Source organism: Mustela erminea, chromosome 19 (assembly GCF_009829155.1).
Source record: "Mustela erminea isolate mMusErm1 chromosome 19, mMusErm1.Pri, whole genome shotgun sequence".
Lineage (NCBI taxonomy): Eukaryota > Metazoa > Chordata > Mammalia > Carnivora > Mustelidae > Mustela > Mustela erminea.
In genome coordinates this window covers 26,384,810-26,405,265 of record NC_045632.1, presented here as the reverse complement: position 1 = coordinate 26,405,265, position 20,456 = coordinate 26,384,810, and the positions used below count along the sequence as shown (strand labels likewise).

At 45.0% G+C, this 20,456-nt stretch overlaps 1 protein-coding gene across 8 annotated transcripts in view; it reads left to right on the top strand.

The window, feature by feature from the left end:
- ABCC12 (ATP binding cassette subfamily C member 12) overlaps window positions 1–20,456 on the top strand; it is an 87,610-nt gene that overhangs the window by 41,140 nt on the left and 26,014 nt on the right. For all 8 annotated transcript variants that reach the window (XM_032326261.1, XM_032326260.1, XM_032326256.1 and 5 more), the window contains 7 exons: window positions 2,138–2,209; window positions 4,745–4,869; window positions 12,528–12,600; window positions 14,250–14,453; window positions 17,868–18,002; window positions 18,104–18,179; window positions 18,265–18,336. In XM_032326261.1, the coding sequence (XP_032182152.1) occupies window positions 2,138–2,209; window positions 4,745–4,869; window positions 12,528–12,600; window positions 14,250–14,453; window positions 17,868–18,002; window positions 18,104–18,179; window positions 18,265–18,336 (757 nt within the window). The remainder of the gene's footprint in view (window positions 1–2,137; window positions 2,210–4,744; window positions 4,870–12,527; window positions 12,601–14,249; window positions 14,454–17,867; window positions 18,003–18,103; window positions 18,180–18,264; window positions 18,337–20,456) is intronic.

The following is a 20,456-nucleotide window of genomic DNA, read 5'->3' as shown; positions in this document are numbered from 1 at the left end:
AATAATAGCACTTTATAGGTTGGGTGTGAGAATTGAGAGATATCATACAAAAACACTAAGCCAATAGTAAGTTTCAACTGATGTTAGCTGTTGTTGCCTTTTTCCTCTCACAACCAAGTCCTTCTTAAGAGCAGCCCTTAAATATCTTAAATTCAGAGCATCCATATTTTCCCAAATTTAGTTCCAGGATTCCATTGGGCTATAGTCTCCTTGAGGTCAGGCATGTATCTGTCTCATTCACAGCTGTGACCTGGCACCAAAGCAGGTGCCTGGCACAGTATAGGTTCCCAAGACTCTCTTCGGAATGAACAAATGAATAATTGGAAATCCTGGGGGTGCAGGCCACGTGGATTTTCTCCTGAAGACAAGGATGACTCTGGAAGGCTCAGACCTGGCCCCAGAGAGTGGACAGAACTCAAAAGAGAGCCAAATGCCTAGAAGCTGAATCCATCCCTGTGGTCTCTTTGTCCCAAAGTCTTTGAAGAGTCCCAGTTCTTTGAAGTCCTTCTAATGGGATTAAAATGGATGAGCTTCACTGAGTTGAAGCTTCAGTGACGGTGTGAACTGCATAAGGCAGGGATCCCATCTGCCTAGATTACTACTTTATGCCCAGTGCCTAGCATGATGCCTGGTGTTCCATAAAGACTTGTCAAAGAAATTCATGATGACAAGAAGCACGTGCTGGGAGTGGCAGGAAGGACCCTTCTGGTCTATCTCAGATGGGAAAGGAGAAATATTTAGCTCCATGAGTACCATCTTTTCTCTAAGGGATCACTGAAAGCAGGTCTTAATGAGAATGCTCTTAGATGTTCCAACGGCAGCATTACAATATTCACTTGAATACAAGAGTGGGCACATGTCAGCCTAAAAGTCTCTGTATGGACTCTCACTCTGCCTGCAGTAGTTTCCCCCCAGATATTATATGGTTCACTCCTTCATCTCCTTCATGTCTTACTCAAATGGCACCTGTAGCAGATACTACCGGTGACCCATCCATGTGCCCTGGCCATCTTCCAACTGCTGGATCTGTATCTGTGCCCTAGGGCCCTCCCCACCACCCACAAAGCAACAGGACATCCACAGCCAAGGGAGTCGTTCTCCAACACTGGCTGTTGGTTATTTACCCTCAACTCCCTCAGCCGCTGGGGGTAGAGAACCACCCTCAGTTTCCCAGGATTTCCCCGCAAGATTGAACTTCACTTGCCTCCCATGGGTGCTGACATAATAGTACACCCTTGATGGGCCACCTTCCCCTTCCCGTGGTACCTCCCAAACAAACTACCTTCACTCAAATCTTTTGATTCAGGGCCCATTTCTGGTAGAGCTCAAGCTAAGACATTTACTTTTTCAGTAAGGTTCCCTCTACCCTCATCTCCTCCGTATCTCCTCCCTGCTTCATGTGTTTCCATGGCCTGTCCCTAACATACTCTATACTCTACTTAATGACTTTTGGTCCACCCAACTAAAACACAAGCTCCTTGAGGGCAGAGCCAAACTATTGTCTGTCATGTTCATTACTGTATTGTGCTATTGCTAGTGTCCAGAACAGCACCTGGCACACAGCAGTCTCTTACAATGATTTGTGGTTGAATTAATAGATTAGTAGCTGTAGAATAACCCATTAACCCAATGTATTGGAATAGCATAACTGCTCAGTAATTTCAGATTATGCTTCGGTATGGTGGAAGGATACTTAAAAAAATGACTTTTGAAAAGCACTTGGCTCTCTGTATTTCAAAGGCTACCATTGTCCCCCTGGGTTGTGCAGCCTTTGACTTCTATTAGATTTGCTTTCCTGGAGTGTGGGCAAGGGACAGTCCTCATGTCCAGGGCCTGTGTGTCCCAGACCAGCACAAGGCTGTTTCGCATCAGTGCTTGGACATGATTTCTGGAACTCCTCTGGGCACTCCGCTGTGTTGTGCCAAGGAAAGCACTTAATTAAGACTTAGGTTCCTGCCTCCTCCCAGGCTGCATATCAGGTTTGGGGTGTGAGACTGTATCTGCCATCTCTTAGAGCCGGCAGTGACCCCTTGCTTACCACCTGGCCTGGCTAGCACAGTTTGGGGGCAATATCTTTGGTCCAAGACCCTTTAAGAACTGGTGGAATGACTGTGTCTTTTTTCTGTTTCTCTGGTAGGGGAAGGTTTTGGGAATATGTGGGAATGTTGGAAGTGGAAAGAGCTCTCTCATTGCAGCTCTCCTAGGACAGGTAAGCTGTGAAGTTGGAGCACTGACATGAGTCAAATCGTCCCTTGCCTGCCCTGCCTGGGGCCCTTCAAGAACAGTGGACCCAGTGCCTGGGCTCAGCTGCACTGATGCTGTGCACACAGTTAACAGAGATTTCCAGGAAGTTAATGTGCTCAGTAGCTCCATGCCCCTTGTCCACGTGACACTGAGCTTTTCATACACTCTTGGGTTTGCCTCCCAAGGACATGTGTTGAACAATGACTGTTTCCTTGCCTAGAGTGCCATCTTTGTGAAAGGAAGAGACAAGTCATTAAGGACATGGTGTTTCCCATGACTTGAGACATTCTGATTAGAAAGGCCAGCAAGGTGGCTTTGCAGGGAGGGAGTGAGGCACCTGTGACTCACCATGACTCTAGATTATTTTTCCCCTTGTCTTTCTCCTTATCTCTAGTGTCTGCCCAGTGCACTGTCTTAGTCAGGCCTTCTTTGATGGAGTGGCTGAATGCATGCATCAACTAAAGCAGCAATGTGCCCTCAGCTTCTCTGCAGACCTCCTGGTAGGAAGAAGGAAGAGTACAGGGTTCTTGTCCTCTGCTATTTCTAGCTGTGTGACCCCAGTGAAATGATCAAACCATTTATTGTATTCATAGGGCTCTGAATTGATACAGTTTCTCATCCCAAATGAATGAATATTAAGTCCTCTTTCTCCCCATTCTGCTGTCCCTAAAGAGAAGTTTGGATGCCTGTAGTAGGGAGAGGAGACACCTCTGAAAAAACAAGGATACTAGGTTCAGAAGAACCCACTAGACCAGTGACTTCTTTTGGCCTCAGTTAACTCATTTCTAGAAAGAGCAACAACTCCTTCCCTGTCTGAAGGAAAATGTGGGGGCAGAATACAGTGAGTTCCTAAGGTCCCTTATGCTCTAGAATTCTCTGTGTGTATCTCTGTCATAACCCTACAGTCAGCAGGTGTGTTCCAGGTGACCCATCCCAATTCTCTACTTAATAACAGGAATCTCTCCACAGCATCCACTAAGAAATGAGCCAGCCTCTGCTTGGATATCTTCGGCAATGGGGAGTTCATTATTTCATAGCCAGTTCCCTCTGGAGAGTTTTGATGTATATGGAAGTGAAGTTTGCTTCCTTTTAACTTCTGCCCTTTGGTCTGCTCCTTTGGAATCTCTCAGAAAAAATAGAATCTATTTTCCATGTGACATTGGGAAGATCATATGCCTCACCATAGTCACTGGGATAGAGGCAGCAGGGTGACTTTTGAGTGGGCTGCCTGTGTTTACCACCTGTCTCAGCCCCATGCTCACTGTTTAACCTTGGATAAGTAACTAAGTCTCTCTGAACCTTGGTGTCTTCATCTGTAAAATGGTGGTCAGGAGGGTCATGGTGAAGGTTACACAAGATAATGAGTATAATAGTTATAGGGTAATTCCCAGGGCCAGTCATGGTGATTGGCATAGCCCTTATTCATTTTGCTATTCTTTTTTTTTTTTTTTAAGATTTTATTTATTCATTTATTGGAGAGAGAGAGAGCACAAGCAAGCAGAGAGAGAGAAGAGGAAGCAGGCTCCCCGCTGAGCAGAGAGCCCGATGCGGGGCTCGATCCCAGGACCCTGAGATCATGACCTGAGCCTAAGGCAGAGGCTTTAATCCACTGAGCTACCCAGGCGCCCCTATTCATTTTGCTTTTCTGATTACCATCATTGTCATTATCATTTTCTCCAAGTCTAGTGTTCTCTGTCCCTTGGACCATTCCTGAGGTGATATGGCATCACGTCCCTTGACCTTGGCTATCTTTCTTCATATCCATGACACATTGCCGCTGCTCATCCTCCCTGAGCACCACAAATCCCGTCCCCTGACAACTTTGAACAGGGCATCATCACTAGTGTCCACTGTTACCTGTTAGATACCCACCACATGGGATCATCCTAAGTGAACTTAATGTACTCAGGGTCACACACTAGAGCTCATGCAAGTTTCTAACTGGATTGTTCGATGTGCCCCATGAAACTGGATTTTCCACTCCCCTTGAAGAATGGGACGTTCTGGCTGCGCCGAGCCTGCATCCTTGTACCAGGCCCCGCACCCATTGTGCCACTGAGTTGAGGCTGCTTTCTTGAGACAGGGCATGCCAGGACCCCCATCCACAGCCATACAGGCTGTATATCCGGCCCCTGGGGCCTGGATGAGGAGGGTAGAATCCAGCTGGTGCACCTGGAGGAAAAGGGAGCCTTTGTGATGGGTCCTCTCAGAGGGCATTTTGTTCTGGTGGTACAGATTTGCCATGCGGTCTCTCCAGCCTGCCATAGAGCTCACCAATGCCTCTTCTGTGACGTTTCTGCCTGGCTGCTCATAGATTTTTGACCTTTGTGACCATCAGACTACCGTTGTGCTGTGCAGTGTGGGTCAAGACATCTTGTTGACCCTCTTGCACCATCATAGTTAATTTTCATGGAATAAGTGGGTGGCAAGGGTGCAGTGGGCCCCTAAAGAGAGGTCTGTGGGGTATAGCTTCTGAGGGTGTTTCGGTATTTTGCTCCAGATGCAGTTACAGCAAGGGATCGTGGCAGTCAATGGGACTGTGGCCTATGTTTCCCAGCAAGCCTGGATCTTTCATGGAAATGTGAGAGAAAACATACTCTTTGGAGAAAAGTATGATCACCAAAGGTAATATTAACTTTGAAATGAGGGGGCACTTTAGTATTTGATAGCTTCTGCTCTAGATGCTGATGCCATTCGTAATGCTTGCTGAGTGGGTTTCTTTAATGAATTCTGATTAAACATTTGTCAGATCCAAATGGGTGTTGGTTTTTCTCTTCCTGACCCAAGAGTTCAGGAGAGGCGCCTTCTGCAGACCTGTGATCACACTCTAAGAAATGGGTGGAATTGGCACTTCATTCCCAGTGCAGAGTAGCATATGTTCTGAGGTTCTCTGTAACAGTGCATATGTTGTCTGACTGGAGAAAGATATATCTGGCAATTTCGCTTTAGGCCAAGTAATCAAAACTGCTTGAAATCATGAGCAGCAGGTATGCAAACTAATCAGCCCTGACATTATTAATTGACATCAGTTCTATAAGGACATATTCTCATTAATATACTCAAAATGATCTAATGGAAGAAAAACAAAGTTTAAGTCATAATTTTTGGATATACTTGGGATCATTATTTTAAGCACTGGAAAGTAATAGCTTTCTATGATTCTTCTCTGGATTTGGTATGCTGCCATGTACCTTCTCTCATTAGAGTTCTATAAACATCTATTTAGGGAGATCCTAGCATCATATCCCCATTTTATAGACGAAAAGGCTGAAGCTCAGAAGGGGAATTGACTTGCCCAAGGTCAAGGCTATTAAATGGCAAGGGTTGAGTCTTGAATGCCAGGCCCGCATCATTTGTTCTCCCTGGAGCTTCCCAACATTGGGTCCCCCCAAGCATCTCTAAGCTCCCTGATGCTGAAGTAAGGACCAGTGGAATTGCTGCTTGTTTGTTTGTGTTTGTTTGTTTTAATTTGGCTGCCAGATCTCCAGTGATGATCTGGACTTTAGTATTTTATTGTCTGAACCCACAAACTGTCCTTGCTGGCTGACATTGGCCAGCATGTGTACCACCAGCAAGGGGTCTATTACTTTCCCCCCTGCTCTTCCCTGGCCATGGCATCCTGTTGCTAGGAGGCTCAAGAGCAGCAGGAAGGTCTCATCAGTGCGGGAGTCCTTGGCACCAGCTGAACTGCTCTGCTCAATGTTTCCTGGCCTCCTCCCCACCCCACCTGGAATGGTTTCTCTTTCTGTAGTAGCCAGCTAGGGAAAAGGATTCCTACCTTCATCGGGCAGAATGTCAGGGCAAATATTTACCAAATACTTGGAATTTGCAGGGCATGCAAGATGAGGGGAGAAGGAAGGGTGGTTTAGATGTGTCTTTGCCCCTGAGGTGTTCAAGTCTGGGGAAGGAGCTATAAGTGATATACAGAAGTAACAGTGTACCAAGAAGGAACGTGCCAAGTTCCAGGAGGCCCTTTTGGATTATTCAGAGGCAGAGAGATCACGAGAGGGAAGAGAGGTGTGTTGCTTGAATTGGGCCTGGCAGGGTGGATGCAGGCCCCCTTTGTGTGTGGCATCTCTAGGGTGACCATGGTGGCTCTCAGGCCATAGGAAGCAAGAGAGTAGGAGGTAACTTAAGATGGCAGGGGTAGAAGTGGCAAAGGGATGAAGATGTGCTGAACACTCTGCATGTCATAGTTAAGGACTGACAAAGGTAATGATGTTAATAATAAACACCACTGATGGAGAACTTGAAGTGCACCAGGAATTGTGCAGTTGGCTTCAGATATGTGTTCTTGTTTTCTTTTCACAACCCAATGAGCGTCATGAGTCCAATTTATAGAGCGGAGGGTGAGGATCAGGGAAGTACATTCACTCGGCCAAGCGTTACCCAGCTGGATTCAAACCAGATTGTTCTGATTCCAAAGCCCTTGGTCTTTTATTTTTTTAATTTTTATTTATTTTTTATTTGAGTATAGTCAACACACACTGTTACATTAGTTTCAGGTGTATGACATAGCGATTCAACTTCTCTATATGTTATGGTATGCTCACCCCAAGTGTACCTACCACCATCAGTTACCATACAACTCTATTACAATGTCATTGACTAGAAACCCTGTGTTGCACCTTTCATCCCCATGACTTAATCATTCTGTAACCGGAAGCCTGTACCTCGCACCACCCCCTTTCACCCACTTTGCCCGTTTCCTTCCCCCACCTGCAACCACCAATTTATTCTCTGTATTTATGGGTCTGACTCTTTTGGTTTGTTTATTCATTTGTTTTTTCAAATTGCATATATGAGTAAAACCATATGGTGTTTGTCTTTCTCTGTCTGACTTATATCACTTAGTATAATCTCCTCTAGGCCCATCCATGTTGTTGGAAATGGCACGATCCCATCTTTTTAAGGTTGTGTAATATTCTATCACATCACACACACACACACACACACACACGTGTGTACGCACACACACACACATCATATCTTCCTTATTCATCGATCTATCAGTGGACCCTTAGGTTGCTTCTATATCTTAGCCATTGTAAATGACGCTGCAATAAACATAGGTGTGCATATATCTTTTGCAATTAGTGTCTGTGTTTTCTAAGGGTAAATACCCCATATTGGAATCACTGGATCATATAGTATTTCCATTTTCAATTTTTGAGGAAAAGCTATACCATTTTGTTGAGTGGCTGCACCGATTTGCGTTCCCACCAACAGCGTATGAGGGTTCCTTTTTCTTCACATCCTTTCCAACACTTATTATTTCTTGCCTTTTTGATTTTAGCCATTCTGATAGGTATGAGGTGATATTTCATTGTGGCTTTAATATGGCTGATGATTAATGATATTGAATGTCTTTTTAAGTGTCTGTTGTCCATCTGTATGTCTTCTTCTTTTTTTTTTTTTTAGAAAGATGTCTATTCAGGTCCCCTGCCTATTTTGTAATCACATTGATTTTTAGTATTGAATTATAGAAGTGCTTTATAACATTGTGGATATGAACCCTTTATCAGATATATCATTTGCAAATATCTTTTCCCACTCTGTAGGTTGCCTTTTTGTTTTATTGATGGTTTCCTTTGCTGTGCAAAGGTTGTTTGTTTGTTAGTGGGTCCAAATTCACAGCCCTGAGATCAAGACCTGAGAGAGATAAAGGATTGGATGCTTGACTGACTGAGCCATCCAGGCACCCCCCCAATTTTTTATTTTGATGGAGTCCCATTAATTTATTGTTGCTTTTGTTTCTCTTGCCTTAGGAGACATACTGCTAATATCAGAGAAATTACTGCCTGTGTTCTCTTCTAGGATTTTTATAGCCTTAGGTCTTACATTTAGGTCTATGCTATTTGGAGTTTTTTTGTGTGTGTATGGTGCTATAACCTGGCCAAGTTTCATTCTTTGCACTTAGCTGTCCAGTTTTCTCAGTACTGTTTTTTTAAAAAAGATTTTATTTATTTATTTGAGAGAGTGAGGGGGGAGGAGAGAGAAAGCATGAGCCGGCTAAAGAGCAGAGGGAGAAGCAGACTTCCAGCTCAACAGGGAGCCTGATGCAGAGCTGCATCCTGGGGCTCTGGGATCATGACCTGAGCTGAAGGCAGATGCTTAACTGATTGAGTCACCCAGGAGCCCCTCAGCACTATTTGCTGAAGAGACTGTCTTTTCCCATTATATATTCTTGCCTCCTTTGTCATAGATTAATTGACCCTTTAAGTATGGGTTTATTTCTGAGTGTTCTGTTTTGTTCTTTTGATCTATGTGTCTATTTTTGGGCCAGTACTAAGCTGTTTTGAATACTATAACTTTGTAGTATATCTTAAAATCTGGAATTGTGATACCTCCAGCTTTGTTTTTCTTTCTCAGGGTTGTTTGGGCTACTCGGGGTCTTTTGTATACAAAGACACAAATTTTAGTATCATTTGTTCTAGTTCTGTGAAAAATGATTTGGTATTTTTGATAGTGATCACATTAAATCTATAGATTTCTTTGGATAGTGGGGACGTTTTTAATTCTTCCAATTCATGAGCACTGTATATATTTCCATTTATTTGTGTCATTTTCAGTTTCTTTCATCAATGTTTTATAGTTTTCAGAATACAGAACTTTCATCTCCTTGGTTAAGTTTATTCTAAGGTATTTTATTATTTTTTTGGTGCCATTATAAATAGAATTGTTTTCTTAATTTCTCTTTCTGCTAATTTCTTATGAATGTGTAAAAATGCTATCAATTTCTGGGTATTAATTTTGTATCCTGCAATTTCACAGAACTCATTTGTTACTTCTAGTAGTTTTTTGGTGGGGTTTTTAGGATTTTCTATGTATAGTATCATGTCATCTACAAATAGTGACAGTTTAACTTCTTTGTCAATATGAATGCCTCATTTATTTTCTTGTCTGATTGTTGTGGCTAGAACTTCCGGTATTATGTTAAATAAAAGTGGCAAAAGTGGATATCCTTGTCTCATTCCTGGTCTTAGAGGAAAACCTTTCATTTTTTCACCATAAAGTATGATATTAGGTGTGGGTTTCTCATATGGCTTTTTTTTTTTTTAATTTATTTGACAGACAGGGTCACAGGTAGCTGGAGAGGCAGGCAGAGAGAGAGGAAGGAAAACAGGCTCCCTGCTGAGCAGAGAGCTGGACGTGGGGGTCGATCCCAAGACCCTGGGATCATGACCCGAGCCGAAAGCAGAGGCTTTATCTCACTGAGCCACCCAGGCACCCCACTCTCATATGGCTTTTATTATGTTGAAGTGCATTTCCTCTATACCTAGTTTGTGGGGAGTTTTTATTTGACTGAGTGTTGAATTTTGTCAAATACTTTTTCTAGATCTATTGATCATCATATGATTTTCAGTTTTCATTTTGTTGATGTGATGTACCATGTTGACTGATTTACAAATACAAAACCATTCTTGCACTCCCAGAATAAATCCCACTTGATAATGGTGAATGATCCTTTTAATGAACCGTTAAATGGGGTTTGCTAATATTCTGAGCATTTGGGCTCTGTGTTCATCAGGGATATTGGCCTGTAGTTTTCTTTTCTTTTGTGGTGTCTTTGCCTGGTTTTGGTATCAGGGTACTGCTGGCTTCACAGAATGTATCTGGAAGCCTTCCTTCCTCTTCTATTTTTTGAAATAGTTTGAGAATAGGTATTAACTCTTCTTAAATGTTTGGCAGAATTCACCCGTGAATCCATCTGGTCCTGGACTTTTATTTTTCAGTAGGTTACTACTATTATTATTATCATTATTACTATTATTATTATTACTGGTTTAATTTTTTTATAGTAATTGGTATGTCAAAATTTTCTTTTTCTCCTTGATTCATTTTTAGAAGATTATATGTTCCTAGAAATGTATTCATTTCTCCTAGGTTATCCAGTTTGTTGGCATGATTTTTCATAGTATTCTCTTATAATATCTTGTATTTCTGTGGTATCAGTTGTTACTTCTCTTTCACTTCTGATTTTATTTTTGGGGTCCTTTCTTTTTCTTTGTGAATCTGGCTATTTATCAATTTTATATATATTTTCAAAGAACCCACTTGTGGTTTCATTGATTTTTTTTTTCTGATTTGTTTTCATCTCTATGTCATTTATTTCTGCTCTAATCTTTATTATTATTTTCCTTCTACTCATCTTGGGCTTTGTTCTTTTTCTAGTTACTTTGAAGTGTAAGGTTAGATTGTTTATTTCAGCTTTTTCTTCTTTCTTTAAACTACTTTTGCTGTGTCCCAGAGATTCTGAACCTTGGTGTTTTCATTTTCATTTGTCTCCATGTATTTTTTTTTTTAATTTCTTCTTTGATTGGTTGTTAAGTATCATGCTGTTTAGACTCCACGTGTTTGTGTTTTTCCCACTTTTTTTTCTTGTGATTGATCTCTAGTTGTATTACTGTTGTGATCAGAAAAAATGCATTCTATGATTTTGTTCTTCTTAAATTTATTGAGGATTGCTTTGTGGCCTAACATGTGACATATTCTGGAGAATGTTTCGTGTGCACTTGAAAAGAATGTGTATTTTCTTGTTTTTCTCTGGAATGTTCTTTATATATCTGTCTATCCAGTCAGATGCATCATTCAAAGACACTTTTCTTATTGATTTTCTGTCTAAATGATCTATCCGTTGATGTACGTGGGCAGTTGAAGTCTTTTACCATTATTGTAATACCATCAATTTCTCTCTTTACATTCATTAATATTTGCTCTATGTACTTAGGTGCTCTGATGTTGAGTGCATAGATACTTACAATTGCTTTATCCTCTAACTGGGTTGATATCTTTATCATTCTATAATGCCCTTCTTTGTCTCTTGTTATACAGTCTTTGCTTTAAAGTCTATTTTGTTTAATATAAATATTGTTAACCTTGCCAAAGCCCCCAGTCTTAGCCACCATATATACCACTCCTGAAGTTGGTGTATGGGTGTGATGCTCCAGGATGTTAAGTGCTGCCAGGGGTCAGCATGCCACCTGAAGGCTGAAGGGCAGCTACCCATGATCTGCCTGCTCACTCTCTTGTTGGTGCCCTTTGTTGGGGAAGTGTGTCCTGCAAAGTCTCAGTTGTGAGGCTTGTCCACTCTCGTGCATTGAGAAGAGAGGATCCCAATGATGCTGATAATGCTGATGATATCAATCAGCTAATCAATCAGTCAATTAATTACTCAGCTAATAAAGTGGAAGCAGGCAGCCTGTCAAGTGGGACAGAAACCTAGGGTCCAGTGATGGGAACTGACTGTGCCTTGCATAGGGCATGACCTTGAACTGATACCAGTAACATCAGGGAAATCAGAGCAGGAACTAACTTCTGAAGCAATGTGGTCCCCTGAGAAAGATTCTATCTATGGTGGAAGCCATCTGAATGGGAATGAGGTAGAGAGAAAGCCCAGGGAGGAGGGTGTGGAATTCTCCCATAGCTTGAGGCCTGAGCATTTTTGAGTTCATACCCACTAACTTATTGACTTTCTTGGATTCCTTGCTGTCAAAATTCTCATAGAGTGAGACTGGAGTCATGCCTGGTAGGTCATGGGTGCCCCAGTTTTGTTGTCCTTTGCAGGATGAGGTGCTGATCCTGGCAGCATTGGTGCTGAGAGTTGGTTAGGGCCTTGCCCATTAGACTCCCTACAGACTGGCCCAGTGCTAGACAGTTGGCAATGCTAAGGGATAAAACCAAGAAGCTAGGAGATCCAAGGAACTGAGATCCTATTCCTTCCTGGCTTCTCTTCCTCAGGCAGTATTCTCTATGCCCAGTGTACTCAGGTGTCTCAGGGGGAGAAAACCCTGCTCTCTCCAACCTGGTAGGAGTGACTGTTGGATAGAGGAGAATCCTGGAGCAGAGGTCAGAGTCATCATTGGTAATCATCCCAGCACCCTGCTGTTACCCTCTACCCACACACATTTCTCCATTTATGGTCTTGCATCTTCTGGGAAGCCTCCCACAGTGACCGCAGCTCATACTGGTCACTCCCTTCTTTGACTCCCAAGAGCAGTGCTAGCAGTTGGCATCCCCAGTCTTCCCTTCAGAGGTTTCATGTACATTGAATCATCTTCCTCTCAGGGCAGAAAACCTGTGAGGGAAGGAGCCCTCCGTAAGTAAACTCTGCATCAGATGTGCGGGGAAGGCCTAGGGGTCAAGGAGAAGCTGCATTTAGACATCAAAGATGAAGCAACTGACCAACTCCTTGTCTTACTTCAGTGATACATTTCCAGGCAATCCAGGGAAGCAATGGGATCTTTTGTCACCATGCTGACTTATGTTATTTGTGTCCACAGGTATCAGCACACGGTTCGTGTCTGTGCCCTTCAGGAAGACCTGAGCAGCCTTCCTTATGGAGACCTGACTGAGGTGAGCAGAGCTAGGAGCTCAGCTGCACAGTAGCAACATGGCAGCTTGGCTGCCCAGGTTGAAAGGGCTGAGGCTGGCAGGCCCTCGTTCCATCCACATTTAAATGCTCTGAAGGACAGAAATGTCCCAGGAAGTGTGGGAAAAGCCAAGTTCTACCACCCTGAATTCCTCATCTGGGTTTATTCTTGGGGGAATATTAACAATGGTTATGGTACCAACTCTACCTGTGTTGGGTTCAGTGTGGTAACTCTTGGAGCCATTCCCAAACCACCTGTGAACTTAGAGAAGGTTTCTGGTTAAATCTGCTTCCATAGCTTATGGACTGGCTCTGTCTTCCAAAGACAGAGGTCCAGGGATGCTGCATTGTAACTGGTCTCTAGGGCTCCTTCTTGCCTCGTTTGCTCTGCCCTCCTAACACTGCTCTCAGCTGCTTGTCCAAAAACCTGCCTGGGTCCAGGGTTGAGCCTGCTAACTCAGGTGACTCAGGGAAGGAGGTCATCATGCCATTTTTCTGTTTGCCCATCCCAGTGTGCACTCTGTTGAGTCTTCGGTTTTGCCCAAAAGCAAAGGAGGAGACCAGAGAGCTAAAGACTCTTGAAGAAAGATGAGTTCAGAAAACATTGCCTTTCTCTGCTAGGGCCCTCAATGTGCCTGTGTCAAGGAATTGGATACCACAGCCATCATGGTCTGGCATTCAAGATCTCTCTTGCTGCAGCCCTGGCCCACCTCCCCAGGGTTTGCTTCTACTCATCCCTACTTGCCTAAGTGTACACTTGCCTTCCAGCCTCCAGACCTCTGTTCTTGCCATTGTTACCACCTTTCAAGTTCAAACAGCAAATCTACCCCCTTGAGGGAGACTTTCCTGAATCCCACAGTCTGCAGTGGTTTGCCCCAGAATACTTGGCTTATGCTTCTCAGTTTCTGCCGATATGTGAGCTCCCAGTAGTTAGGGAATTTTTTTTTTTTTGTCCAGCTTCGTGTGTCCTTCTCCTGTGCTCACCCCCGTGCCTGGCTGAACATAATGGGGACCTACTTTGGGGTCAGTTGGACAGAAGAACCTAAAGTAGGCTATCTAGATTTTCATCCTTTCTACAAATGCTTACTGAGCACCTGCTCTGTGTCAGGTGTGATGCCAGGCCTTAGGGATAGAGTGTTAAATACAGTAGACATGCCTTCCATCTTTGTAGAGTTTAAAGGTCCTAGTGGAGGTGAGGAGTTGGTACACAAGCAAGCAAATTGAGAGCCTCCTTGTCCATTTGCTCCTAGGCTCTGCTCCCTCCTGTTCACCTGTCCACTCTGCCAGAGCTTCTGCTCAACAATTCCCTCTGATGTTGGTGGTTAAGACATAGCCCTTCTCTATGGGATATGCACTAGAATGAGTCTGTTGTGAGACAGGTCCCCCTCACTCAACCCTGTGGAGTTTTTCCCTAGTTGCCATTGCCCACCAGGCTGCCTACAGAAGTGAGTATTTCACTTCCCAGGGCATCTGGTACAGTCAGGGGGTCCCTGTAGGGGGTGGAGGAACTGGAATGTAGTGATGATCAGTTTGCAAAAGAGTCTTGAGAAGCTTCAAGGAGCTCTTGTTCCCTGAAGACTGCAGGGTGGAAATGGGGCCCAGTGATGGAGAGTAACATTGTTCCTGCCTACAGATTGGGGAGCGGGGCCTCAACCTCTCTGGGGGGCAGAGACAGAGGATCAGTCTGGCCCGCGCTGTCTACTCAAACCATGAAATCTACCTGCTGGATGACCCCCTGTCAGCAGTAGATGCCCACGTGGGGAAGCACGTTTTTGAAGAGTGCATTAAGAAGACACTCAAGGGGAAGACAATTGTCCTGGTGACCCACCAGCTGCAGGTAACTGGAACTGGCAGGGTTCATGAGGTCACAGGATGGGTGTGGTATCTAATGCTTACAAGTCTCCTTTTCTGCCTAAACCTGTCCCATCCATGGCTGAGACGGGGTCAGGGTTGGAGGAAGCAAATGTGTAGGTTACATTCATGATTCTCCCCAGCCATCCCAGCTTGCACATAGCCCTGCCTGCTCCTCTCTGGGCATAGACTCTAAATTTGGGTTCAGTGGGGCCAAGACCTTTCTTCCACCAGAGGATAGACTCTCCAGAAGCAAATGACTCCTATCTATGGGGTGGACATGGGGCACTTCCTCCAGCTCTGGACCACTGATGGTGGTGAGGTGGGAAGCCAGGTAGAAAAAATTCAGTCCCCACCCTTCCTTCAGCAAGTGCTAGGTGGGCCTGAGGACAGAGTGCCTGGGAGGGGGATAAGGGGCTCTGATGCTCTTGGCATCACTCACCAAGGGGAAAAGGCTGGAGACCAGGGCTTTTGGGCTAAGGCAAGACTCTTTTCCTTTCTCAGAGCCACTCTCTTAGGCTTAGGAACATGAATATTACTGAGGAGTTACTAAGCTTGCCCAGAGGGCTCAAGAATCAGGCAGGGTGGAGAGAGTGCTCACAGTGTCAGCTTCATCAAGAGCTCTGAATACCTGGTAGGAATACAAGGCTCCCCTGTACCCTGAGACAAACCAGATTTCCCCCTGCTTCCATCTCTCCTCTTCACAGTGAGTCTGTAGAGGTGTGGGGAATGTGTCCATGTATATGTGTATGTATATACATGTGTGCGTCTGCTGCTGAAGGAGGGATCCCATGGGACTGACCTGCCTTGCGAGGACTGTTGGAGCAGAAGTCCTGTCTTCTTTCTTGTCGTGCCACCTGTGGGGAAAATATTCAACAGGGGCCTGGTCTGGGGGTAAGAGACAGACCTTATGGTCTTTGTAAGGGTAAGTCAACCTAGGGGAGGAGGCAAATGAGGTCACCATGGCTACAGGGTGCTCTAAGCAGCATTTCTAGGATCTTCTATCAGTGGCCAGAAGGGCCAGTTTGAAGAGGGGGACATTTCTTAAAGACCCAGGAAAACCATTCCTTCCCATTACTGTAGTTCTGCCCCCAGCCTATGTCTCTTTGCTGAGGACTGGAGTTCTCAGAGTAAACTCCAAGCATCTGAGTTTTGGATTCCTGTTGAGTGGGCTCAGTCACCTCCAGGAAGCATCTAGTGGTATAAACAAATTGCTCTGCTGGCCAGGCATCAGAGTGGAGGAGAAGGTTGGATTTCTTCTGGACCCCCATGAGGTCAGTGGGAATGCGCTCTTGCCCAGCCACAGTGCTAAGTGTTGTAAACACAGCTCCACACTGTGAGGGTCCAAAGCCCTGGAGACCCCTTGCAGTGGAAAGGGCTGTCTTCCTGAGGGGTCCTGGGGATCTGGAGGGGGACTTCTGGCCCCTGACAACTGTGGGTCATAGCTGTCTTTGAAGGAATCTTTACTGGGGGAAATCATCACCTTAGCCCTGTCCAGTCTTTGAACCTTGATGACTAGCTCCATGACCTCAGGCAAGAACTATCTCTTCCCCAGGCCTGTCTCCTGGAAGAATCTACCTTTCACCAAGGTCATTTTTTTTCTTTTTTCTTCTTTTTTTTTTTTTTGAATATTGAAAAATATAAGCAGCCACCAGATGGCACTGGAGTCTCAGTCCAGCTGTCTGTTGTTAGGGAGGAGGGGGTTCCAAGCCCTTGAACTGGAACCCCAGGGCTTTTCCAGAACATTGCTCTGTTGCTTTTACTTGTGGGCTCACAGCCAATCAGGATGCTTCCCAGCGCTTGGGCTGGACGATTGCTCTTCATTTACTTGAGGAAACAAATGAAATGAGGCCTGCAGTTGCCACTGAAAACCAACCCAGGGTCAGATTTTGTGTTTGCGAACAAAACTGCTCAAATCACACCAGATCTCACTGGCATGAACTGGGGAACTCACTAGCCAGAGGGCGTTCACCAGGAACTTCCCCACAGAGAAAGAAAAGGCTGTGAGGCTGTCACGTACCCCACACTGGTGCCTCAATCTCCCTATCTCGAGAATGGGCTGATCACAAAGCTGCCACTTCCTTTACTAGCTTGTGGGGCATTGACACATAAGAGAAAACAAGATCAGGTTTTGAAAAGTTAGAATAGGCTATGTAAAGGTGAGATGTTATTTTCCGGAAAAAGCTTCTCTCAGAAAGTGTCTCAACTGGACATGACAAGCCAGGCTGTTTCTGCTTAGCTGTCTGGGAAAGTGGACAAGGAGCTGAGTCATTAGTCTAAGGGAGGCGGAAAGGCTGGAGCTGCCCAAGCTGCCAGAACCGCTATCACCTGGCCTTTTGGGCACCACCCCCATTCCCCCAACATCCTGTCAGGAGTACAATGACCAAATGTAGCTGCTTCTCTCAAACTCCGAGTCAAGGGCCTCAAAAGTTAATTTGATTTTGGGTGGACCCTCAATATAGGGGAAGACCTCTGGGCTGTTTTGCAAGGGCTTCATTAGGCTGAGCCATCTTAAATCTCACTGCATTTTGCTCCTGTAGGAGGAGCTTCCTGCTCTTAGATGGGTTGATCCTATGGAGAAAAATCTATCTCGTTCCAATTGAGAGGAAACCCCTATTAGCAGAACTCTTTGATCTCAGGAGTGATATGTAAATGAAGGGAGCTCCAATTAGAAAATCAGAAGTGCTTTGGGCAAAATGTGGGATGCCATATTAAATGAAGCTATATTTTTATCATAGAGATAAAGCTGATGTAAACTCCTCAGGCCTAGTGGGGGAGGGGTTTATGATCAAGGGAGGAGTGGGGCCTCGTGGTGGGGGACTGCTCCATGTTCTGCTTCTGGACTAGGAGGGTGATGAGGTGGGCTTGTAACGTTCTAGCAAAGGAAGGCCATTGCTGAGGTCATATTTCCCCTCTCCACCAGATCTTGTCTTGCAGTAACTTGACAATTTCATATTCCAAATCTCACCTGCCCCCAATCAGATTTCTTGGCCCACTTAGGGAACAGTGTTTCACAGAGACAAACAGAGGGTCCCGTTGGACTCAACGATACCAGTAGGCACTAGATCAGTGCTTCTCAACTGGGGGTCATTTTGCCCTTTAGAGGGCATTTGTCAATATCTGGAGATGTTTTTGCTTATCACAGGTAGAGCAGGGGATTGCTACTGTCATCTAGTACGTAGAGGAAGGAGGAGACTGCTAACATCCCACAATGCACCGGACAGCCCACTGTCCCCGCCTCAACAACAAAGAACGATCTGGCCCTTAGTGCCCACAGGGCCAAGGTTGAGAACCTCTGTACTAGAGGAGCTTGGGGTGCCACTGGACGGCAGTTTGGCATGGCTCACTTCTCTTACCAGGCAGAAGAAATTCACTGTAGACCGTTTTTGTATCTTTGCAGTTCTTAGAGTCTTGTGATGAAGTCATTCTGTTAGAAGACGGAGAGATTTGTGAAAAGGGAACCCACAAGGAGTTAATGGAGGAGAGAGGGTGCTATGCCAAACTGATTCACAATCTCCGAGGGTTGCAATTCAAGGTAACTCTGGGTGCAAAAGGTGGGGGTCCTTCCGTCTGGGTCTCTAGCCTGGGAGCAGGCCTGTCCTGTAGCTTTCCGAAGGACTGTCATTTTGTCTCCAGGATCCCGAGCACATCTACAATGCAGCCATGGTGGAAGCCCTTAAGGAGAGCCCCGCTGAGAGAGATGAAGATGCTGGTACAGTCCGAGTTCAAACCACACTCCTCTCTTAGTGCCCATGGCTCATGAGCAGACACAGATCTCTCTTTATTTCTCACCCTAGTTTTGGCTCCAAGAGATGGGAAAGATGAAGGAAGAGAACCTGAAACAGACTCAGAATTTTTAGACATAAAAGGTACTTGCTATTCGTTCCCTCAGTTACAATAGTCTTAAATATTTATGGAGCATTCTGGATAGAGAAATGGAGGCCCATTTTAAGTCCTTTGGGGGCAACTAGAATTAATACAACTTACTGTCATGTGAGCCCTGGGGTTCAACTGCCTGAGTCCAAGCTCTGGCTCAACCACTTTCTAGTTATATGAGTTGGCACAAGATACTAGGCTACTCTGAACCTTAGTTTCTTAATCCATAAAATGGGGAAATAATAACCAACCTCATAGGTTCCCACAAGGATTACATGAAACTACACATAAAATGATTAGCCCAGTGTCTGACATAGAGTAACTCTCAACAGTAGTTATTATTGTTACTCGTTAGGTCAAAGCTGTGCACAGAGATTGGTTAGAGGCAAAGGCACACACAAGAGAAATGTGTCACACTCTTTATGGGGAGCATTGAGAAAGGAATGTGCAGCACTGAAGAGACTGGGTGGGAGAACTAAGCATTCTGCTATGTGCTGGTCCCCACAATCATCTGCACAGACAAAAATAGGAGATCTCAGGAGCTCATGGTCTGGTGGGCGACACAGGCAAGGCGGTAATCATGGGAAACTGGGATAAAGGTAATGGGCGTTGGAGTGGGCATAGCAAGTCAGGGAGGTCCTCGCAGAGCTGGCAAACTTGGGACTAGTCCTTCAAGGATATATAGGAGTTTTCTGGGAGGTACTATGGTAAGAAGGTGGGGAAGGGAGAGGATCTTGAGGTTGAGGGCAGGTCGGAATTCCAGGAAGGCAGAGAGAAGAGATAAATCTGGTGAGGGCCAACTTTGTCAAGCTCCCTCTTCTCCTCCCCACACATTGTTCCCTTCCACCCCTGTATACATTCAACATTTGTTGATCACCTACTCTATTCCCTTCTCTGGGGCTGGGCAACAAGGGGCCAGGGATCCAGATCCACAGTCTCTTTCCTCAAAGTGCCCTTGGAAGCTTTCCAAGTTAGAGCTCTGTTCCTCAATAATGTGTAGCTGGAAAAAACAAAACAAAACAAAACAAAACAAAACAAAACAAAACAAAACCACACCTCAATGTATTTTGTCAAATTTAAGATATCATCCATTTTAAGATCACCATCGTTGTATGTACCACTTAGAAAGAAAAATCTCTGCCAATTAGATGATATGGCATACTACCGAATGGAAGGCACATCATGATTTCAGAGATGTTAAAATGTGAAAAAAAAAAAAAGTGAGTCTTTGAATCGATGAAATTTGGCACCAATAATGGTGTTTTTGACAAATGCATGCACGTTTGGAAAGACAACATATTTTTATCTCTCTGGAGGCGGTCAAGGCTGAAGTGAGGTGCCCACCATCTCTTCCGTGCCTTCCCAGGAAAGCTCCAGGCTGCCTAGGATGTGAGGTCCTGTGGAGAAAGTAAACCCTGCTCCTCTTTTTCTCCTCACCCTCCCTACTCTGGAGGGGAAACTGAGCATGCAAAATCACCCGCTCTCAAAGCTATAGGAAGGGATCCCGTTAAAGGAGGTGGTGCCCACCACGCCTGGCATCAGGGCATTTTCTAAAGCACAGCAAGGTGAAGAGCGTCATCAGCATTCCTGGCTGGGCTGGTGGGCTACCGTGGGATTTGACTAGTTCCCTTTGTGCTCCGGGGTGTCTTTCAGTAGGCTCCGCCCACCCACTGGGCTTCTCCCTCATTTTGCAGGCCCAGAGAGAGACACAATGAAAGAAAGTCAGGCTGAACGTTTTCAAAGAAGCATGAAGCTTCCCAGGCAGAGGGTATAATAGTAGCTCTATTCATGGCGCCTTTGAGGTGTGACAGCTACCCCGTCTTGGAGCAAGGTGCAGAGAGCCCATGTGCAGGGGCACCCGTGTGTCTAGCTCTATTTATTATCTCTTTTATAAAAGCCATGTTTGATTTAGGATTCTGCTTTGGAGCTGACATTTTCATGCTTTTCTGTGAAGGATAGGAAGGGGACGAGTGCTCAGTTCTGACTGTTGTGAGCTGCTTTAGCCAGCATCCCTGTACCTCTGGATGTGCTTTCCTGGAGAATTTAACAGTCATTTTCCTTTCCCTTTGGAAAGCAGAGAGGACTTGGAACATCCCCGTGGAGGGAATTGGGA